The sequence below is a fragment of the Astyanax mexicanus genome, chromosome 19, assembly GCF_023375975.1.
Source record: "Astyanax mexicanus isolate ESR-SI-001 chromosome 19, AstMex3_surface, whole genome shotgun sequence".
NCBI classification, from domain to species: domain Eukaryota; kingdom Metazoa; phylum Chordata; class Actinopteri; order Characiformes; family Acestrorhamphidae; genus Astyanax; species Astyanax mexicanus.
The window spans coordinates 31,537,980-31,557,139 of NC_064426.1; the positions used below are offsets into that span (position 1 = coordinate 31,537,980).

The 19,160-nt window shown below is 39.4% G+C and overlaps 1 protein-coding gene across 1 annotated transcript in view; it reads right to left on the reverse strand.

Annotated features, from left to right (window-relative positions):
• The window catches only part of fam20ca (FAM20C golgi associated secretory pathway kinase a), a 105,866-nt gene that overhangs the window by 24,038 nt on the left and 62,668 nt on the right, over positions 1-19,160 (reverse strand). Inside the window, exon 4 of the mRNA XM_022673312.2 lies at positions 2,924-3,016. Coding sequence (XP_022529033.2) covers positions 2,924-3,016 — 93 coding nt within the window. The remainder of the gene's footprint in view (positions 1-2,923; positions 3,017-19,160) is intronic.

Genomic DNA, 19,160 nt, shown 5'->3' on the forward strand with positions numbered 1-19,160 from the left:
GCCAAAACCACGCACATGCCTGAGGACCAACTGGGCCGCGCACTGGCATTCCGGAGGCTGGGCTGAATCCCAAAAGGCAGCTTTTCCGTTTCGTCTGAAACGGCCAGAAAGTTCTGAGAGGAGTAGTTTGGTGAAAAATCTAATTTACGTAATTTTCCACTTAAACTCAGTTAATGCAGTCAATCAGACAAGACATGTTGGGTGTCTGAAGTTGGCTTCTGTAGTTTTACACACAGAAATAATATAATAACATGCCATAATTTACATCATTTTAAGTGTTTTTTTTTACAATACTGAAAAAGTGTTCATTTTATCAGATGACAAAAATGTAACAAAATGAAAAGAAAATTATTACTTCAATTATTTCTACTTTAATCTACCAACAGATAACCATTCTCATTCCTGGCGCTGTTGTCTGCCTGTTTTAGACTCTAAACCTTCCCAGCATGCACTTCCACCAGATCTTTCACACTCCACCGATGACATGACGCTACTGTGTACTGTGTTCTCACTCCCCGAGCTACTGATTGCTCACACCTGTTTTCATGTGTATAACTACCCCTCACTTCCTTCCTGTCCTTGTCGAGTTCTAGTTTTCTAGATCTCATTCAATGTCGTTTCTTGTTTTGTCTTTGGTCATGATCCGTTTTGTCTTCAACCATTTCTTTTGACTTGCCTATTCTATTAATTGCCTTGTTACCGATCTCTTTTGTTTTTTATTTTTTATTGTTTACTTCACCTTAGCCTTGTCTTTAATATTGAATTTACCGTGTATGATTCAATATTCATACACAATATAGTGAGTACATTTTTTTACATCGTCTAAAAAATTGTGTTCAATTTTTCGCAAAGCTAGTGCTTTAACATAGTTTTTGTCCTCTTTTCTCATTTTGCAATTGTGTTTAAAGAGGAAATCTATATATTTGATAAGAATAGTGAACATTTTTCTGTAAAAAGATAAAATGTAACCTACAGAACTGTAGTTTTAACCACTCTAATGGATATTTTATGTGCTTATTTGTTGTTTTTCTTCAAATACATAAACCTGTAAACTGTATGGCACCTAAAAAACATAGAAAAAACTCCTACTGGTTGTTGTAGAGATCATAAATCTTCATGGGTGAGTCTGACGTATAGAAAAAAAACTGAGATGAGATGCTTAAGAAGAATTTGCCTCTATATGGAGAAGAACCTCCTTGCCAGAAGCAAGGGCACATTAACATCAGCTCTGGCTCTAGATCTTGAGTTAGCGTGGATCAGAAGATAAGGTGATTGCGACACTCTCTTCTCAGTCTTCAGCTGGAAGCTGACCTAGCTTTTATGCGGGTGAGGCGGTAATACGGGCAAGATTCCTGAAACAATGCGGAAAGATTGTTAACATTGTAAATGGGTGATACAGCCGGTCTCCAGCTGATAACCATGTGTGTGTGCGTGCGTGTGTTTGTGTGCGTGTGTGCGTGAGTGTGTGTGTGTGTGTGTGTGTGTGTGCGTGAGTGTGTGTGTGTGTGTGGGTGGCTGTAGTCAGGTGAATGAATAGGGGTGGGCAATATGTCCCTGAAATAATATCAAAATATTTTAGGGTATTTTAGGTATGGAGATTTTCTTGGTGATATTGTTAAAAAAAAAAAAAAAAAAAAAATATATATATATATATATATATATTGTATACATTTTTAGAATACACTATTGCAACAAAAAATATATAAAAATATAAAAAGATACATATTTACTATAATTTTAAGTTTTTTTTATAAATGATAATGCTGTTAATGCTTGTGATTCATCTGGATATTTTACAAAGACGGTTGAAGAAGACAAACATGTATTTTTTATTATTATTATTTTTTTAAGTGTAAACAGGAGTAACTTAGCAAGACTCTGATTTTGAATAAAATAATAATAATAACGCTACAAAATAAATAAATGCAAACATAAATAATTGTATAAAAATAGCCTTAAAGCTATGCAGTAAACAGGAAAACAAAAAATACACAGGTTTCAAGACAGAAAAGTGCCGCATTTACCACAATATGGTTTTCTAATTATTTTTTTTAATATAAATAATAACGGCATTCTTATGGCCGATAAAATATGGCACCCCCACAGTGGTGAGGTGAGAGTTTCATGCCATGTGTGTGCATGCAAATGCAGCCTTTGCATTTGGCTCAGCAGGTATATGGGAGGGGGCAGGCCTACCTGTTGATTACAGAACTGGTTGTAAGGAGGCGCTAAATCACTGCCACTATGATCGGGAGATCGCTGGTTCGAATCCTGGTCATGCAGCTTGCCATCAGCAGCCAGAGCACTGAGAGAGCACATTTGGCTTTGCTTTCTCTGTGTGGGTAGATGGTGCTCTCTTCCCACATCACTCCAAAAGGGTGATGTCAATCAACCAATGGCGTCTTTAAACTGATGTATCTGAATCGAGTCGCTGAGCTTTCCTCCGAATGCGCTGTGATGCTACTCAGAAATGCTGCATCAGCAGCAGTTGGAAAAGAGGCAGAGGCTGATTTCACATGTTTCAGAGGAGGCTTTTGGTAGTCTTTACCTTCTTTGTGTTAATAAATCCTTATTACTTGTTGCTTTATCTTTATCTTATACCTTCAATTTTTACATCAATACAAAAACAAATACATCCATTCAAATCTGATTCAAAGACTATAAAACATGGAGTTCCTCAAGGATCAGTACTGGGCCCCTTTACTGTTGGTAATGTAATTATTGTTACATGGCTAATAGTAAGGCACAATAAGGATTTCTTTTTCATGGATTTAAAACTGTTAACATATTTGTGCGACGGATCCAATACGGCACACGCCTAGGGACGAGGCAAGTGTGTGTTTGCAGGCGAACAGAATGTGTGTGCATGCAAATCCAGCCTTTACATTGGGCTCAGCAGGTGTCAGGGAGGGGGTGGGCCTACCTGTCGAGATGAAATGCTGCGATCTCTGCGTTGTGTCTCTCAAAGTCGGAGAAGTAGAAGAAGTCCGGGGGCGTCTCCTGCTCCCTGGTCTGCCTGGAGAACAGAGGACAAAGAGAGAGAAAGAAAGAAAGAGGGAGAGATGGGAGTTAAGATTAGCATGCCAGGCAAAGTGCTGCAAGTGGTATCAAAGACGTTTGCTGGCACACGTGCACCATGACTGAAATCTCAACATTCCATCTCGCTCGGCAGGAGGTCCGAGAGACAGGAGCCGCTGCAGTGAACGAGAGAATGAGAGAGAGAGAGAGAGAGAGAGAGAGAGAGAGACCTACAGACAGTTGTTTCATGGTTTGGGAACACTATGAAATTACAGTTAGCGCAGATTTGATCTAGTGGTGTCAGACAGCTGGGCTGAAAGGGAATTTGGCAAAGAACTCTAGCAGTTCTCTCCTCTGCTGGAGTCAGAAACGGACAGCTAGACAGACAGACGGACACGGAGGCAGACGGACAGACAGGCAGCGTGGAACTCTGCCTAGCGAGCCACATTTCTGATTCAATGGAGGCCTGGAATTTTGGCATGAAGAATCTCTAGGTGGAGGCTGATTTTATATCACTAGTCAGACAGATTGGCAGAAAGCAGCACAGATAGACAAAGCCAGAGAGAGGAAAGTACAAGACAGAATGCAACACTGCTGTACTCATAACCCTCTCTTGATATATCTATTTTTTTATATTATATTCTTCATTTGATTTGTATAACAGATTGGCACTATTAAGCTCACTTAAAATCCTTTAATTGTCCCAAAAATCCTCAGTGTGCCTTATAATCCAATGTGTCTTATATTTGAATTCTACCAGTTAGGTTGTAAGGAGCAGTAAAGCCACTCCACTGAAGTACAGCGTTATGCAGGAGGGTCAATTTAGGTCTCCAGGACTAAGACTGGGGCAGTATTAGCATTAGCCGCTAATCGTGCTAAGCGTTAGCCCTTTCTACCAGGCCGTTTCTACAAGGACCATGGTCCAACACTGAACAACACAACACTACACACTAACACAACACTAGTACAAAGTGCAGTAAACGCATAATGTAGGAAAGCCATAGCTGACACAGCATTTGGTATAGTATTAGACGTGTTTGGAGAGGACAAAGGTACAGAGATATGTTACATATTATACAGGACTTCCCCTGCTCTCACACTGGCAGGTAACATGTTGTTCACGTCTCAAGCTTGTATTAGAGGCTAATTTAGCAAGCTACCCATTGGGCTACTATTGCTCCTGTATTCCACGCTTCATTTTCTTTAAACTGCTCCTGTATTTGTGCAAATATGAATTATATAATAAAGGAAAGGAAGAAGCTATAATTCTCTCTGTCATGTTCAGATTCACACTGCTAGGAATATAAATGAAGTATGGCAGAAATCAAAAGTTCACAGAGCAGAAGGTTGGGAGCTCAGACCCCCAGATTTGTGGTTGTTCTAAAGGAATTGTTTGGTCAATCAGTGTAGAATGGTGCTTTACTGCATCATAATTCTTTTGCATAAAGATGAGAAAATCTCAACCCTTTTTGTTGCTTGTTGCTCCTACAAATTACATCCTTTGTTAAGAAATTCATTGTCGCCTGTCGTTCTGTCACCTGCCAGTGTGAACACAGGATTAGCGGTCAGCTTGTAGCGTACAATGCATGAACACACAGCAGTTACTGAGGTAGAATTTTGTGTCCTTCATTATGCAATTTTACGACCAGGTCAAGGTCAAGCATTTTCAAAGACATTCAGAACCTCTAACTCTGGAGTCTAATGTTTTCTTTCTGAGTGAGTATAGATAACCCTCTCTACCCTTATCACTCCCAGGGTAATAATGGTCTGTAGACGCATCTGTTAGCAGATGCATCAGAGCTGGGTTGCTGCGCTTTCCTCCAATTGAGTTGAATACCTGGTAATGCTACATCAGCAGCAGTTCGAAAAAAGTTGGTGGCTATTTTCACATGTATCGGAGGAGGCATGTGCTAGCCTTCACCCTCCTTGTGTTAGGGGCATTACTAGTAATAGGGAGTGCTCATGAGTGGGTTGGATAATTGGCCTTCCAAATTGGGGAGAACATAGCATAAAATGCTGCCTTATATCACCCAGAACTACCTGCAATATATACCTTCACAACTACCCCTATATATAAAGCAATTGTACACTGTTAAAAATCCTCATAGATGCTTCAAGATGCTTTGAGCAGAACACACCTTGGCTGCTACAACAGAGTCGTTCTTCATATCCATCACGCCCCGCGTGTCCTTGTTTTTCCCATTTCCCTCTGCAGCCCAGTGTTTCCTCTTAACCAGGCCTAAACTCAGGCTTGTTTCCTGGAACCGCTGTTGTGTGACAGGCCGTTAATGACCAATCACAGCGAACTTATCCATGGCTACTTCAGCTGGTCTCTCAGTGGAGGCAGAGCGGCAGAACCAAGTGTGACCCAGGTGTGCAGTGCAGCCTCGCAGCGGCCTGCCATAAACATCATTACAGCCGGCGCTCTCGGCTCACAAAGCCGCCGCACCTGCCTTCGAAACCTGTCACATCTTTCCATTTAACAGAGTGGCTCTCCTTTTTCCGAATATTCCCCCTTTTCCTCCCGCTATTAGACCTAAGTGCATCACGCAGCATCCCCCTCGCCCGCCTCCCGTGACCTCCCCGCCGCCGAAACTTGAATGGGAAAAAGTTTTTCCCTTTTTTTTTGTTACCTCTCATCTTTTCATTTTGATGAGAAAAAAAGAACGCCCAGCTTTTCAGCGAAAATCCCCATTATGATCCATTCAATTTCCCGGATCAAAAGGGAACTAATGGCTTTTTATTTGCACAGCGAGGGCAGAGATGTGGCGCTGATTCACCCAGGAATAAAAGGCGCAGACGCCTCCCCGGGGGAGGAGAGCCTGTAAGGCTTTTGACCCAGATTTCAATGTGCTGCTCGGGAGGTGGACCGGGTAGCGCCTGCTTTCACACCTGCACCGCACAGCGCTGCCGTATGATTCAACCTGTCAGACCGAGACCACCAGGGAGGTGTGCGTTCTGCGTCAGGCCTCAATTAGAGAAACTCTATCTTTGGGTCTTGTTCCGAAGGCAAAGGCACTCATCTCACATCAGCATTGTCACTAAGTAACTGATACATGTTACATGTACATGCAGGTCCAGTATGATAGGGTGGAGTGTTCCTAGATACAACAAAAGAAAGGAGCGTAGAAACCAGTAAGGAGCCATTGATTTTAGCCACTAGTAGGGCTGCACGATATTGGAAAAATTTACGCTGCACACTACAATTCAGGGCCCATTACGTCACCAGCCCCGCCCCAACCCACACGCTGTCTCGAATCCGGAGTGATCAAGAGCTCAAGAGATCAAGAGTCAACATCGAGCACTCAAAACCCGAGTAAAAAAGAGAAACAACAGTAATCGGCTCTTTAATCAGGCATTTAAATGGCTTTTTAATAGTTAAACAGGAGCGGTTTTCTGGGATTAAAAGCATGAATTCAGCTGTAACTGGAAATATCTGCACTGCAAAACTGTGCACAGTGGACTGAGGTGCACAGCTTTCGACACATGCATTTACAAGCATGTGCCCAACCATCTGGATGAAGACCATGCGGTTACCTTGTGTTTACTCCTCACGCTTCCTCTCGTGCTTCTCAGGCAGCAGCAGCTTAAATGACATCGCACATCCTGCGGTGAGACTTTTGCATATGCGCACATTGCAATGATGATTCTTAAATTATATATTGTGCAGCCCTAGCCAATAGCACTGTTCTTTCTCATCTGCTCTCTGACGGAGGTGAGGACGAGCCTTCTCCACAGTCCACACACACTCAAAGTCTTTCACACCATTTAATTAAGCACTGCATCCTTTGTGTAAAAAAGAAAAAAGTGACACTGTAAAGATTCATGCACGCCAATTTTTACCTAATCTAATCTAATCTGACTCACACTCAATCAGAGCTTCTGTAAAATTCTCTGCAAAATGATTCTCATGAAGGAAGCAGATTAAAGACTCATCACCACTAACCTGATACACACTGAGAGTACAACACACATTATCAGTACCAAAGGCGATTTGTCTCTCAGTATTAAATAGGGCTGCAATGATTACTCGTCATAATCGACAATGCTGAATATAAACCCAAAACTAACCATTCATTTGTAATCGCAATGCACTACACAAAGTGCTGAAACACAATGGCAGAGGGTTAAGGGTTGAGTTCATAGTTAGATTGGTGACAGACACAACAGATTACATATTTACTCACTAAATATCACAAAATTTCACATTTAAATTCAGTCTTCAAGGCATTTAAAGGGCATTCAAATCCCATGTTCCACTGATCACTACTGAAGTTCAGCTGATCACTACAAAAAACTGCACTGCTGAGGTAACTATATAGATGTGTGACTAGAACAGCGCAACTGAAGTAAACAAATGATTAGAACAGAACTGCTGATATAAATAGGTATGTATATGTATACTGCTGAGGTAAGTACATTATTAGAATAGCAGTACTGAAGTATATACATGATTAGAATAGAACTAGTGAAGTTAATACATACTTAGAATAGCACTGCTGAGGTAAATGAATGATTAGAATAGCACTGCTGAGGTAAAGGTATGACTAAACTAATTAGATATGTCTCTACTCTAAATGTTGTCTGGATCTTCTGCAATACTAATTCGACTGACCACAAAACAATACAGGTTTCCACTGTATAATGGTGCATCTCAGAAGCATCCAGGCCCAGATAAGTTGGCACCAATTCTGGCCATGGTTAAGAAAAGGCTTGAGTTTTGCACAGTAAAGTTTCTATTGTAGTGCTTGATCTAGGTTTTTTAAAGCAATCATGTGCCCATTTGTTTCTACCAGCCTGTGTTTTTTTGCAGTATTTTTTCGTACATTTTTCTGCAACTGTATTGGTTTTTTAATGTCTTCTAGTAATTCTAGTGCATTTAACCTCAGACAGAAGTAAGAAATAAGAGAAAACAGCAGTAAAGTAGAAAGCTGCTGATTCTACAGTATAGTGTTGTGTAGTACAGTGTCCTTGTGCCCTTTATGACAAGGGCAAAAGAGCAGGAGAAAACAATGTTGACAGATTCTCTCTCTCTCTCTCTCTCTCTCTCTCTCTCTCTCTATCTCTCTCTTTTTTCCCCAGCTCTGTGCTTCACATCTTGCTGGCTCTCACTGCTATCTCCTGCTGGCTTTTGACTGGCAGGCCTGTTGCCACTGTCGCCACAGCCCTGCCCGCAATTTCCTGTCTGGAAGTGTGCCCTGGCCAGCCGTGGTGTTTCTGATGGCTCCTGATGTGACAGGCCGCTACACGTCCGAAAAGGAAGGCGGTGTCATCCCATATAAATGCCGCTTGGTCCTCGCTGAGAGGACACCGGGATAATTACCTTGATATAAATCTCAGATCAAGCAGCAATAGATGGTGGCGTGAGGTGGGACGTTTATTTGCTGCCAGCGGAAGCGGGAGAAGTGTCAGGGACGAGTGTCACTCAAGACGGACGCAGTGAATAAAGGATGGGTCACTGCTTGGTTAAATGCTTTACTCCTGAGAATGCTTTAGGATGAATCTCTGATGTTGACTTGAAAGGAATAGCATTGTCAGTCAGGCTTTAAAATGCAGCACAAGGACTTTCCCTCAGGAGCATCAAAGAGCTGAAAAAATCTGAAAGAAATATTCGGCAACCGAAAATGTTTGGCACAAAAAAAAAAATAGGCTTTTTGAATAAGTGAAAAGGCCAAAAAATTTATATTGAACTTGATCATAAATCAAGTGGCTTTAAGTTTATTTTTACTCTCTACTCACATAGAATAAACAAAAAAAAGCATTCAGCATATAGTAAATACCTGTTTAGAACAGCGCTACTGTAGTAAACGTATGACTAAAGTTGCACTGCTCAGGTAAATACATGATTAGAATAGCACTACAAAGGTACATTAATGATTAGAAAAGCACTGCTGAGGTAAATGTACGATAAGTATAGCACTGCTACGGTAAAGGTATGATTTGAATAGCACTGCCAAGGTTAATGTATGATTAGAATAGAAATACAGAGGTACATTTATGATTAAAATAGTACTGCTGAGGTAAATGTATGATTAGAATTGCACTGCTGAGGTAAATGTATGATAAGTATAGCACTGCTAAGGTAAAGGTATGATTAGAATAGCACTGTCAGGGTAAATGTATGATTAGAATATAACTCTGGAGCACACTGGAGCAGAAATGACTGGCACATTCTTTTACAATGCCACTCTAATGGGGTTACTATACGATTAGCCTGGTTTGCTAAGCTTTTCGAAAGCCAGCCAATGAGATTCGCCTGGAGAATAACAGCAGCAGATCATCAGACTTCTCCAGATTTCATTTAAGAGCACATCAAAGAGTGAGGGAGTTGGAGAAATAGCGAATAGAGAAAGAAAGAGTATGATAAAACACTAAAGAAAAAACACAAGTCACCAAAACAACACTATGGCTTATGGTTTTACACTGTATACAAAAAAAAACCTGGACAGAGAAGTTCAGGGAGTGAAGATGACATCATGAGAACAATACAGTTTGTCAGTGTTTACTCACAATGACCTCATAACCTAATCCGTTATGTCTGGAGTTTCATAAACAGTATTTAACACACTGTTACGCTCAAATATTCTCTTTTTAATTGCACTGCTGCTCTCAGAACTGGTCTTTAACCAAGTTTATCATTGAGTAAACAGTCTGGAACTAAAGGTATAGTGAAATTACAGAAGTTACTCCTATGATGATGCCAGCTGTAGAATAGTAGTGAAAGAAATAGTGAGCACAGCAATGAAAAATATGTATTGTTGGCCAGGATAACAGTGCTGCAGCATGCACACATCTAAACTTTAGTTTTAGAAGAATCACCTTTACAGCTATTTGCTTGCTAATTGTCTTTTTTAAGGTTGTGATGTTTGTAATTCAGAGACATCGCCATTCCAATGACAGTCCCCACAGATTTGGGAGTGCAAACACACCAGACACACCAGTTTTGGGAGAAAAGAGTGTGGAGACATTTATCAGGCAAGCTACAGATTCAGAACTTTAAAACATCTAAAACAACCTTTGAAACAATGTGTGTTGTGACGTTTAATCCAACTGTTATATGACATCTATTAATTATGATACATAATAATACAGCTAATGGTTTGTAAATCAAATGGTTTCCAACCAGACAGCACCAACAACGTCCCAGAGTCACGCTTTTGTCTTTTCCACAATCAGCTCTACCTGCGATCTGCAGCTTTCGGACTACGATACCCAGAATGCACCTCACACTGACATCACTGCACACAACATTACCTGGAAGCTCATCACCAGAATATTGACAGCACCTGTTCCACTTACAATATATCGTCGCTGTCCAATGAAAAACACTCATCTCCAAAACAGCCACTTTACAGGATAGAGAAAAAACCTTGCAAACTTTCAATGGAAGTCAATGTAAAAAGAGTTTATTTCAGTTTATTTTGAAGAGTTTCTATTGGTCCGTTTATTACGAAATTTTGGCACAGTGTAAGGGACAGATGGTCTGTTCAAATTATGTAGTAAACTAAGAATCGACAAAAATGGAGAAGTGTTTTTCACAGGACAGCGACGATATACACCTTCACCTCGTTCCCTCTTAGCCGAGAATTAATGGTTCTCCACTTTACAACACGTTTATCCCTGGCACGTGTTAGCTATCTCCTTCCTCCTTTCTTCCTCCTTGTTTTTGCATCTTTTGACCCTGATTTTTGCCTGTCCTCTCGTATCACCTTGGACTGTTTCTAGTTTATGGTATGTTTTCTCTCTCTTGCTGCCGTTTACTGGTGTTGATCTCATTGTTCTGACTACCCTTTGTCCACCTGCTTTATTTAAGTAAGTATCTTAACTCTGTCCAGTCTCTACACCCAGTCTAGTCCAGATTATTTTACCATTTTCCTTATATTATATTTTGCTTAAAATATGGGGATGATGATATGAATATTTATAATACTCTGCTGCAAGGGGTGTGCCATTTTGTACCGCATGCAATAATATCAGCAAACATTTTTTGTTACCAACATTATCGTTACTCCAAAAATAACCTGAGATATTGTAATATTATATTTTACACTGTTCTCATTTCCGATTAAATATGCACTAGATAGTGGTTATACTGTATCTGTCCATTATCATTTATTTTATTTCAATCCTGGATACTATATATGGAGTGCTTTATTAGTATTATGTGATGTTGGATCATTGACTTTTGTTACTGAACTGGTGAGAATTTCTCAAATTCTTTTTTATTTTTTTATTTAATGTTTTGTCATATCGCCAAAAATACTTTTATCTGAAAAACACCCTGAAATATTGTGATATTATTTTAGAACCATATTGCCAGCCCTTAAACTCCTCCACTGCTACTGTTGGGCTACATTCACACAACAGGTAAAAGTGAAGTGATGCAAATCCGATCACAGTGCAAATGCATGTGCAACGTGATAAAAACACACCGGGTCTCGTTTTTTTTCTTCTTCTCGTGATTGACATGAATGAATTAGCAAAGAACGGCTTAACCTTTAGACCCCAGACCCCTGAGTAATCTGTTTCGTCTGCGCGGAGACTTTAAAATGTAGAGGCCTATATTTCTTTGTGCCGATGAAAGGAAGATGTGAGTAACTTGAGTAATGTCCTTTCACTGAAGTGAAAAGGGCAGTGCAGAAAGCAGTGGCTGGAGCTGGATTATTAATGAGTGTTAATGGCTGCTTGCATGTTGATGTCCTCTGCTGGGAGAGGTTAAGTTTAATACATTTAACTGTTCCTGCCAGGTTCTGCAGGTCCTGCTATACCAATAGGGGTGTGCGCTATGACGATAACAGATTGTGATATTTTTTTTTTTTACGCGTCTACGATAAGCCATCAGAGAAAAAACGCTGCATCGTTAAGCCCATCCATTAAAGAAGTTTTGTGCTCAGCCAAAGCACACTATTTGCTAGTTCACTTTCACGCACCTTAGTGGCCAGCACATAAACCAGTCAGCTCACCGGAACACCTTTGCTTACTTTCCCTTCCCTTTCTCACAAGCGCGAAGCCATGAATGAAAACACAGCGGGAGAGTTAGTTCCGAAAAAAAGTTGACTTCAGTAATATGGACCTGGTTTGGATTTTCCCAAGCTGACGTGGCGCAAACAACGGTGATTTGCAAAATTTGCACACTCATCCACACACCGGTGAGAAACGGCAGCCAATAGCACACAGCGTACTCTCAACCGGAGACGACCACCCACATGGAGTATTCAATTTATCAGATCAATTTAGAGTATTCATTTTTCTGGGCAAATTAGAGTATTCAATTTACCAGAAATTTAGAGTATTCAATTTACCAGATCAATTTAGAGTATCCCATTTTTCTGGGTAGTTTAGAGTATCCAGTTTACCTGATCTCCATGTTTTTGGACTGTGGGAGGAAACCAGAGTTCCCGAAGGAAACCCACGCAGCCACGGGGAGAACATGGAAACTCCACCCAGATAGGGACTTGAACCCAAGACCCCAGTGCTGGGAGGCGAATGTGCTAACCACTAAGACACCGTACCGTTTTTTTTTTCTAAAAAAAAAGTTTTTTTTCTAAATTTTGTTGTCAGTTAAGCAGTTAAGTCTTCAATCCTGTCAAAATGTTGAATGCTAATAGTAATACTTAAATTACAGCAATTGTTTTATTTAACAGTTTTTTTTATTGTTACAGTCTTACCTTGTTATTTCTGTGATATTCACTTTACCTGAATGATGTTTTTTGATGTTTGCCATTTTAAACCAGTGTCAAAATGTGGCTTTGCAAAAATGGTTTGTTTTTTCAGTGCTGTATTTAAAAATGATTAGATTGTTTAGTTGTACTCAATTAACATAAAGAAAAATCATGAAGAAAAAAAATGTGATATGATAATATTGCCATATCGCCCACCCCTACTGACAAATATCCCTTTCACCTCATACAACTCCTGCCTGAAGAGGGATTTTAAAGTTGTCCCTGTGTGTACTGGATTAGCGGGTGGTCTGCACTTAGGGAGCGAGGCACTGACCGCAGCTGTGGCTTTGATTACTTTTGTACCCCCTCAGTTAAAAGTGGAGTTTTTATTTACAGGCAGGTTCCAGGCGGGTGCGCTGTATTATGGTTAAAATGAACTCTGTAAGGCGTGATAGAAATTCAACGAGCGAGTCTCACGCCAGAAGTAAATCCGCGAATAATTGCAGCACACCAACAAGGTCGTTCGGAGCGCAGCAACAGCTGCTGAGCCGCCGAGCGCTGGAGATGGGTGACACTGGTGTCGGGAGAGTGAGATAAGGGCAGAGTTGACTGGTGGTCAGTGAGGCAGCCAGAATTCCACTCTGGACTCTGAACCCCAGCGCCAACACTCCCCTCCAACAGTATTGCAACAGCGAGACCAATACCAATATTCCCATAGTTTTTGCTGTAGACTAAAAAACATTTGGAACTTTTGTCTCAAGCAAAAGTACTGGAACATGTGACTGCTGTCAGCTGTGTTTTCTCAATTACATTGATTATTCAAACAATAAATAGCACTGAATATCTAAACACACAGTTTCAGATTTACAATTCTAACTTTAAAAAAATTAAGAGAGCACTTCAGTTTCTGAATCAGTTTCTCTGATTTTGCTATTTATAGGTATATGTTTGAGTAAAATGAACATTGTAGTTTTATTCTATAAACTACAGACAACATTTCTCCCAAATTCCTAATAGAAATATTGTAATTCAAAGCATTTATTCCCAGACCTCAAATAATGCAAAGAAAACAAGTTCATATTCAAAATGATTTGAGAGTTCAATATCAATATTTGGTGGAATATTTCTGGTTTTTAATCACAGTTTTCATGCATCTTGGCATGTTCTCCTCCACCAGTCTTACACACTGCTTTTGGGTATCTTTATGCCTTTACTCCTGGTGCAAAAATTCAAGCAGTTCAGCTTGGTTTGATGGCTTGTGATCATCCATCTTCCTCTTGATTATATTCCAGAGGTTTTCAATTTGGTAAAATCAAAGAAACTCATCATTTTTAAGTGATCTCTTATTTTTTTCAGATCTCTTATTTTTACTCTATGTAGACAAGCATCCCCAATAGAATACAATAGAATAGAATAAAATAGTGCCGAGTGTATGCTTAGAGGGCTAAAAAGCCCTGAGCAACAGGTTTAAGTTCAATATACAGAACGTTTATTTCAAACTTAAAATCAACAAATTAAAAAAATTGAAATGTACAAAAAATATATAAATCTAACTAGATATAACAAGTTATTGTTCTTTACAAAATAGACAAAAGGTAAGGCTATTTGTTTCTACTAAATGTTTGCTACTAAACGTATACTGTATAAAACGTACATTTATTTTGTTGCAATAGTAATTAAAATGATTAATTCATATTTCAATGTGTCAAGTCATTTGGTATATTGTTATAACAAAAACATTGTGAAAAATTGTGATATTATTCGAGGCCTATATCGCCCACCCCTATTGTAAACAGTATGTCACAGTATGTCAGTCTATAGTAATTGCCCCCACCTGTAAAAGTGGGCGGGCCTTGGCAAAGTTCAGTGATGATAATTACAACTTTCTGGCCTTTGAGAACACCCAGCCACAGCTGCTACCAACCTGCAGTGTGAAAGTGTTGAGACCCTGGGGGGACTCAATTTACCAATCCTTTGATACCTTTTTCCTCCCTTCCCCTCTCTCTCTCTCTCTCTCTCCACACTCTGTAAAAACCTCACCTCAGTCTGACCCTCATCTGTTCCCACAGGTATTAAAAAGGCCTTCCTGCCCGACCGAACCCGGTGACCCGTGCAGCGATGTGGATGTCGAGCCAGACTGTGGACCTAGACTCACCCCTGTTACCAACACCTGAAATCCTAAGTAGATCACAACTTCTCCTGGAGTCTTAAACTACTGCTGCTGCTGCACTGCAGGGAGGGGGCGGGGTCTGTCAGCTATACTACAGCTGCACGGAAATGAATGTCTTTTTTGACAGAAAATAGTATTATTTTGGTACTAAATTTTGACACTTTTTTCACAACTGATTAAACTAAACGCATTTTGTCTTGTTTTTCAAAGAAAACCAATTACAAAGCAACAATTTAAAAATATGTATTAAACACAATAGTTTTTATAGGGAAAAGTCCAGCAGGCAAACCCAAGAACACACAATAAATCTTTGCAGTGCTAGTATTCTGATCATAAATTTACTTCAGCAGTGCTATTCTAGTAATAGATTTACCTCAACAGTGCTATTTTAGTAATAGATTTACCTGAACGGTGCTATTTTGGTAATAGATTTACCTCAACAGTGCTAAATTAGTAATAGATTTACCTCAACAGTTTTATTTTAGCCATATACTTACCTCAACAGTGCTATTTTTGTCATAGATTTATGTTAGCAGCGCAATTTTAGTAATAGATTTATCTCAACAGTTCTATTTTAATAATAGATTTACCTCAACATATCTATTTTAGTAATAGATTTGCCTCAACAGTGCTATTTTAGTAGAAGTATTACCTCAACAGTGCAATTTTAGGGTTCATGCTCCATTTTAAAAGTCAAATTTAATGCTTTTTAAGACCTTTTTAAGACCTCTATAAATATAATTTAGGCCCAAAAATGTAGTCATAACTTCTTAAGTAAAAAATATTTATTGTATTGAAAATTCAAACTTAACGTTTTTCCATTTGTTATCAATTTTCTTTTTCAATTTAGTTCCATTGTGATGCAGAACATGTTAACATGTTAGCTAGCTCACAGCTATGTTAGCTAGCACTCTGCTAACCCTAGTTCTCTCCCTGTTAACGTTAGCTCTCTGCTAATTTTAACAGGCTCTATGCTAACTTTAGTTCTCTCCCCAGTAACGTTAGCAAGCTCGGCGCTAATGTTAGCTAGCTCTACGCTAATCTTAGTTCTCTCCCAAGTACCGTTAGCTAGCTCTCTGCTAACCTTAGTTCTCTCCCCAGTAACTCGCCGCTAGTATGTGCTTTCCCTCTGGCATTAAACACACCATCTAAACATGTAATATCTACAGCAAATTTACAGTAAACTTAGGACAATTTAAGATCTTAATTATCAAGATTTTAATCTAAGACATTTTAAGACTTTTTAAGGACCCGTGAGAACCCTGTATTGTAGTCATATTCTTACCTCACCAGCGCTGTTTTAGTTATATACTTACTTCAACAGTGCGATTTTAGTAATAGATTTACCTCAACAGTGCTATTTTAGTCATATATTTACCTCAGCACTGATATTTTAGTCATACACTTACCTAACCAGTGCTAGTTTAGTAATAAATTTACCTCAACCGTGCTATTTTAGTAATAGATTTATCACAACAGTGGCATTAGCTAGCTACACAGCAGCACTGATAGTATTTATAGTGTAATTTTATAATACTTTTGGTTGCCAAATATTCAATGCATCCCTAATCTATACGCAGTTGGTCATCCTGACTGGGATTATGGTCTCACTATCATGGGCTTGTATGAAGACAGTTCTAGTAAAGGGTACAGCTATAAGAGGGGGTAAAAAAGAAGGTACGTTAAGCTTGATAGGAAGCAGTAAAAGGGGAAAATGGGAAATGTGGAGGATAACGGAGACCAGAACAGAGGAAAAGAAAAGGGGGAAAAAAGCAAAATGGAAGAGCAAGTGGGAATCTTCAAGAGAGAGAAACAAAGCGAGATGCAAAAGGGAAAGGGATGAAGGAGAGGGAGACAGACAGAGAGAGAGAGAGAGAGAGACGGACAGACAAAAACAGTGGTGGAGTACTTGTTTCATTCTTTATTCTCTGTCAGAGATGGGTCTCCATCTGTGAGCCTAGCCTTATTGCTGTGGGAGACCCGCCACACAGCAACCAGGCCACAAAGCAAAGCCCTTCATCTAGCCAGAGAAGAGGCGAAAAAATAGCTGCAAACAAAAGAGAGAAAGAAATTGTCTTCCAAAAAAAAAAAAAAAAACAACAATAAAAAAAAATCCCCTGCATTTTCCTGTGTGCAAGAAGCAGCATGAGAAATTTGAAGGGGAACAGTATACAGCCATGTAGGGGCTTAGACAGGGCTTACATAAGCCTGTGGTAAGAATATTATACACTTTCATCTGCTTATAAGATTCCCAAACTGATTTAGTTCACCAAATCGTTCTCAAATGGCACTGCTGTTCTTCATTTGTTTTCCCTGTCCTCGTTTTAGCCGCACTGAAGCTTTTTAATAGCTGCGACCACGGCTCAGATTAAAATGGGGAGAAACAACAACAAAAAAATAAGAATAAGAATAGGTTATCTGGCCTTTTACCACTGTAAGTTCTGATCCTGCAATGTGATTGGCTGAGAGGCGTTCTACGAGTGCTGTTATCAGCCGGTAATGCACTGTAACCGAAGCTCTCCATGCATTACTCTGCCACATAAAGGTTACCTAGCAACGATGCAGCGCTTACAATCCAAACAGCGCAGCTACAAACAGAGCAGCAATGGAACTATTTTAACTTGTAAAGTTTTTATAACCCAACAGATCATATTTTCTCATCCCCTTTAACTCAAACCACTTTTAATGAACAGTGATAAGTGAATAGAGTGGAACTGTGGTATAATCTCAATAATACACTCGAGGTTCGTGCTATAACATGTAATGGCACTTTACAAACCATTGTTTTTTTAAATCTTTTTAATAAAACTCAGATGCAGTATTTCAACAGGACAATGCTCGTCCACATACTGCTGCCATTTGCTACCTTTGCTAACTGCTACCTATCCCTAATTGAAAATATGGGGGATGCTATTGGATGTGCTATTAACACTCTCAACAACACACCCACCGCAAAATCTGCAGGAACTGCAAAAGAGAGAGTATTCAGTAGTAAAGCTGCACGGAAACAATCATTGCAGGACACCCTTAGGAACCTCTACAACTCCTTGCAGAGATGTTACACCTATTTCTGTATGTGTAACTCAATAAATATTGCCCATGTTAGTCTTAATTAAAAAAAAAAAAATACTTACCTTTTGAACAGCACTTCTTCCTTGATTCAAATACTTGTCGATATATATATATATATATATATATATATATATATATATATATATTCATATCAACAAGCGAAATGAAGCAAAACCAGGCAAAACATCAAAACACAACTTTTCTAATTTATACTGAAAAAGTCAATCATAGGAAATCATCCAATCATACCTTCTGACTAACTCTGAGGGCCCTATTTTACACCCTGTTCAAGGTGTGCTGCAATGCTCATTGCTATCTTACCCCATCAACAGGCTATATTCAAGCCTTCTGCATGTATTGTTCAAATAGGGACTGTGCTTGTGAATATCTGTATCTATGCTGATGGATGCGGTGTTCTTGAAATGAGGTGTGCTCAGGTAAATTTTTGGCGTATTGCTATCTTGACAACAGAAAACACAGGTGCGCAACTGACTGAAAACAACCTATACAACAGTCAACCATCAGAGGTTCATTGCTATCTTGTCCTATATACCTATATACACATCCAGGTAGCTGTGCCATTAAAATAGCAATGCTAGGGAATGGCAAGTGACACACTGATTGGTTTATTGCTGCAGACATTGCAAATACAATGTGTAGTTCTGTCTTGTCAACAAAATACACTTTGTCGCTGGTAGAATAAGAGGAAATCCCACCTAAAAAGAAAATGGCTTTAAACAGCAACCATCAGAACCTTCAATAGGGATTTCTATTTAACAATAATGAACTGAATGCAGGGAGTTCTTAGATCAACATATGGTGCCCCCAAGATGACATCTTTTTCAGTCCATGCATTTTTTTAACAAGGCAGTGCAAAACAACATGGCTACAGAAAAAAAATATCCTGTCTTGTCCACAAAAAGCACTTTATTATCGCTGTTAGAATAAGATGAAATACGAACTGAAACACTTCAGAAGAGAAAAAAAAAGCTTTAAACAGCAATGAACAGAACTTTCCATAGGGATTCATGTTTCACAATAATGAACTGAGCGCTGTGTGGGAGGTGTGCTTTAACACTGGCACTTTGACATGGTAATTTTGATCCATTTGATCCGTTTTAGTAGTGAAATATGTAAAAACGAAACTCGAATTAAGTGGGATTTTAAAGAGGGGTGAGCTGATTGCTGCTGAACAGGAGTGACATATCATCCTGAAACGAGGATGCAGGATGTTTGCT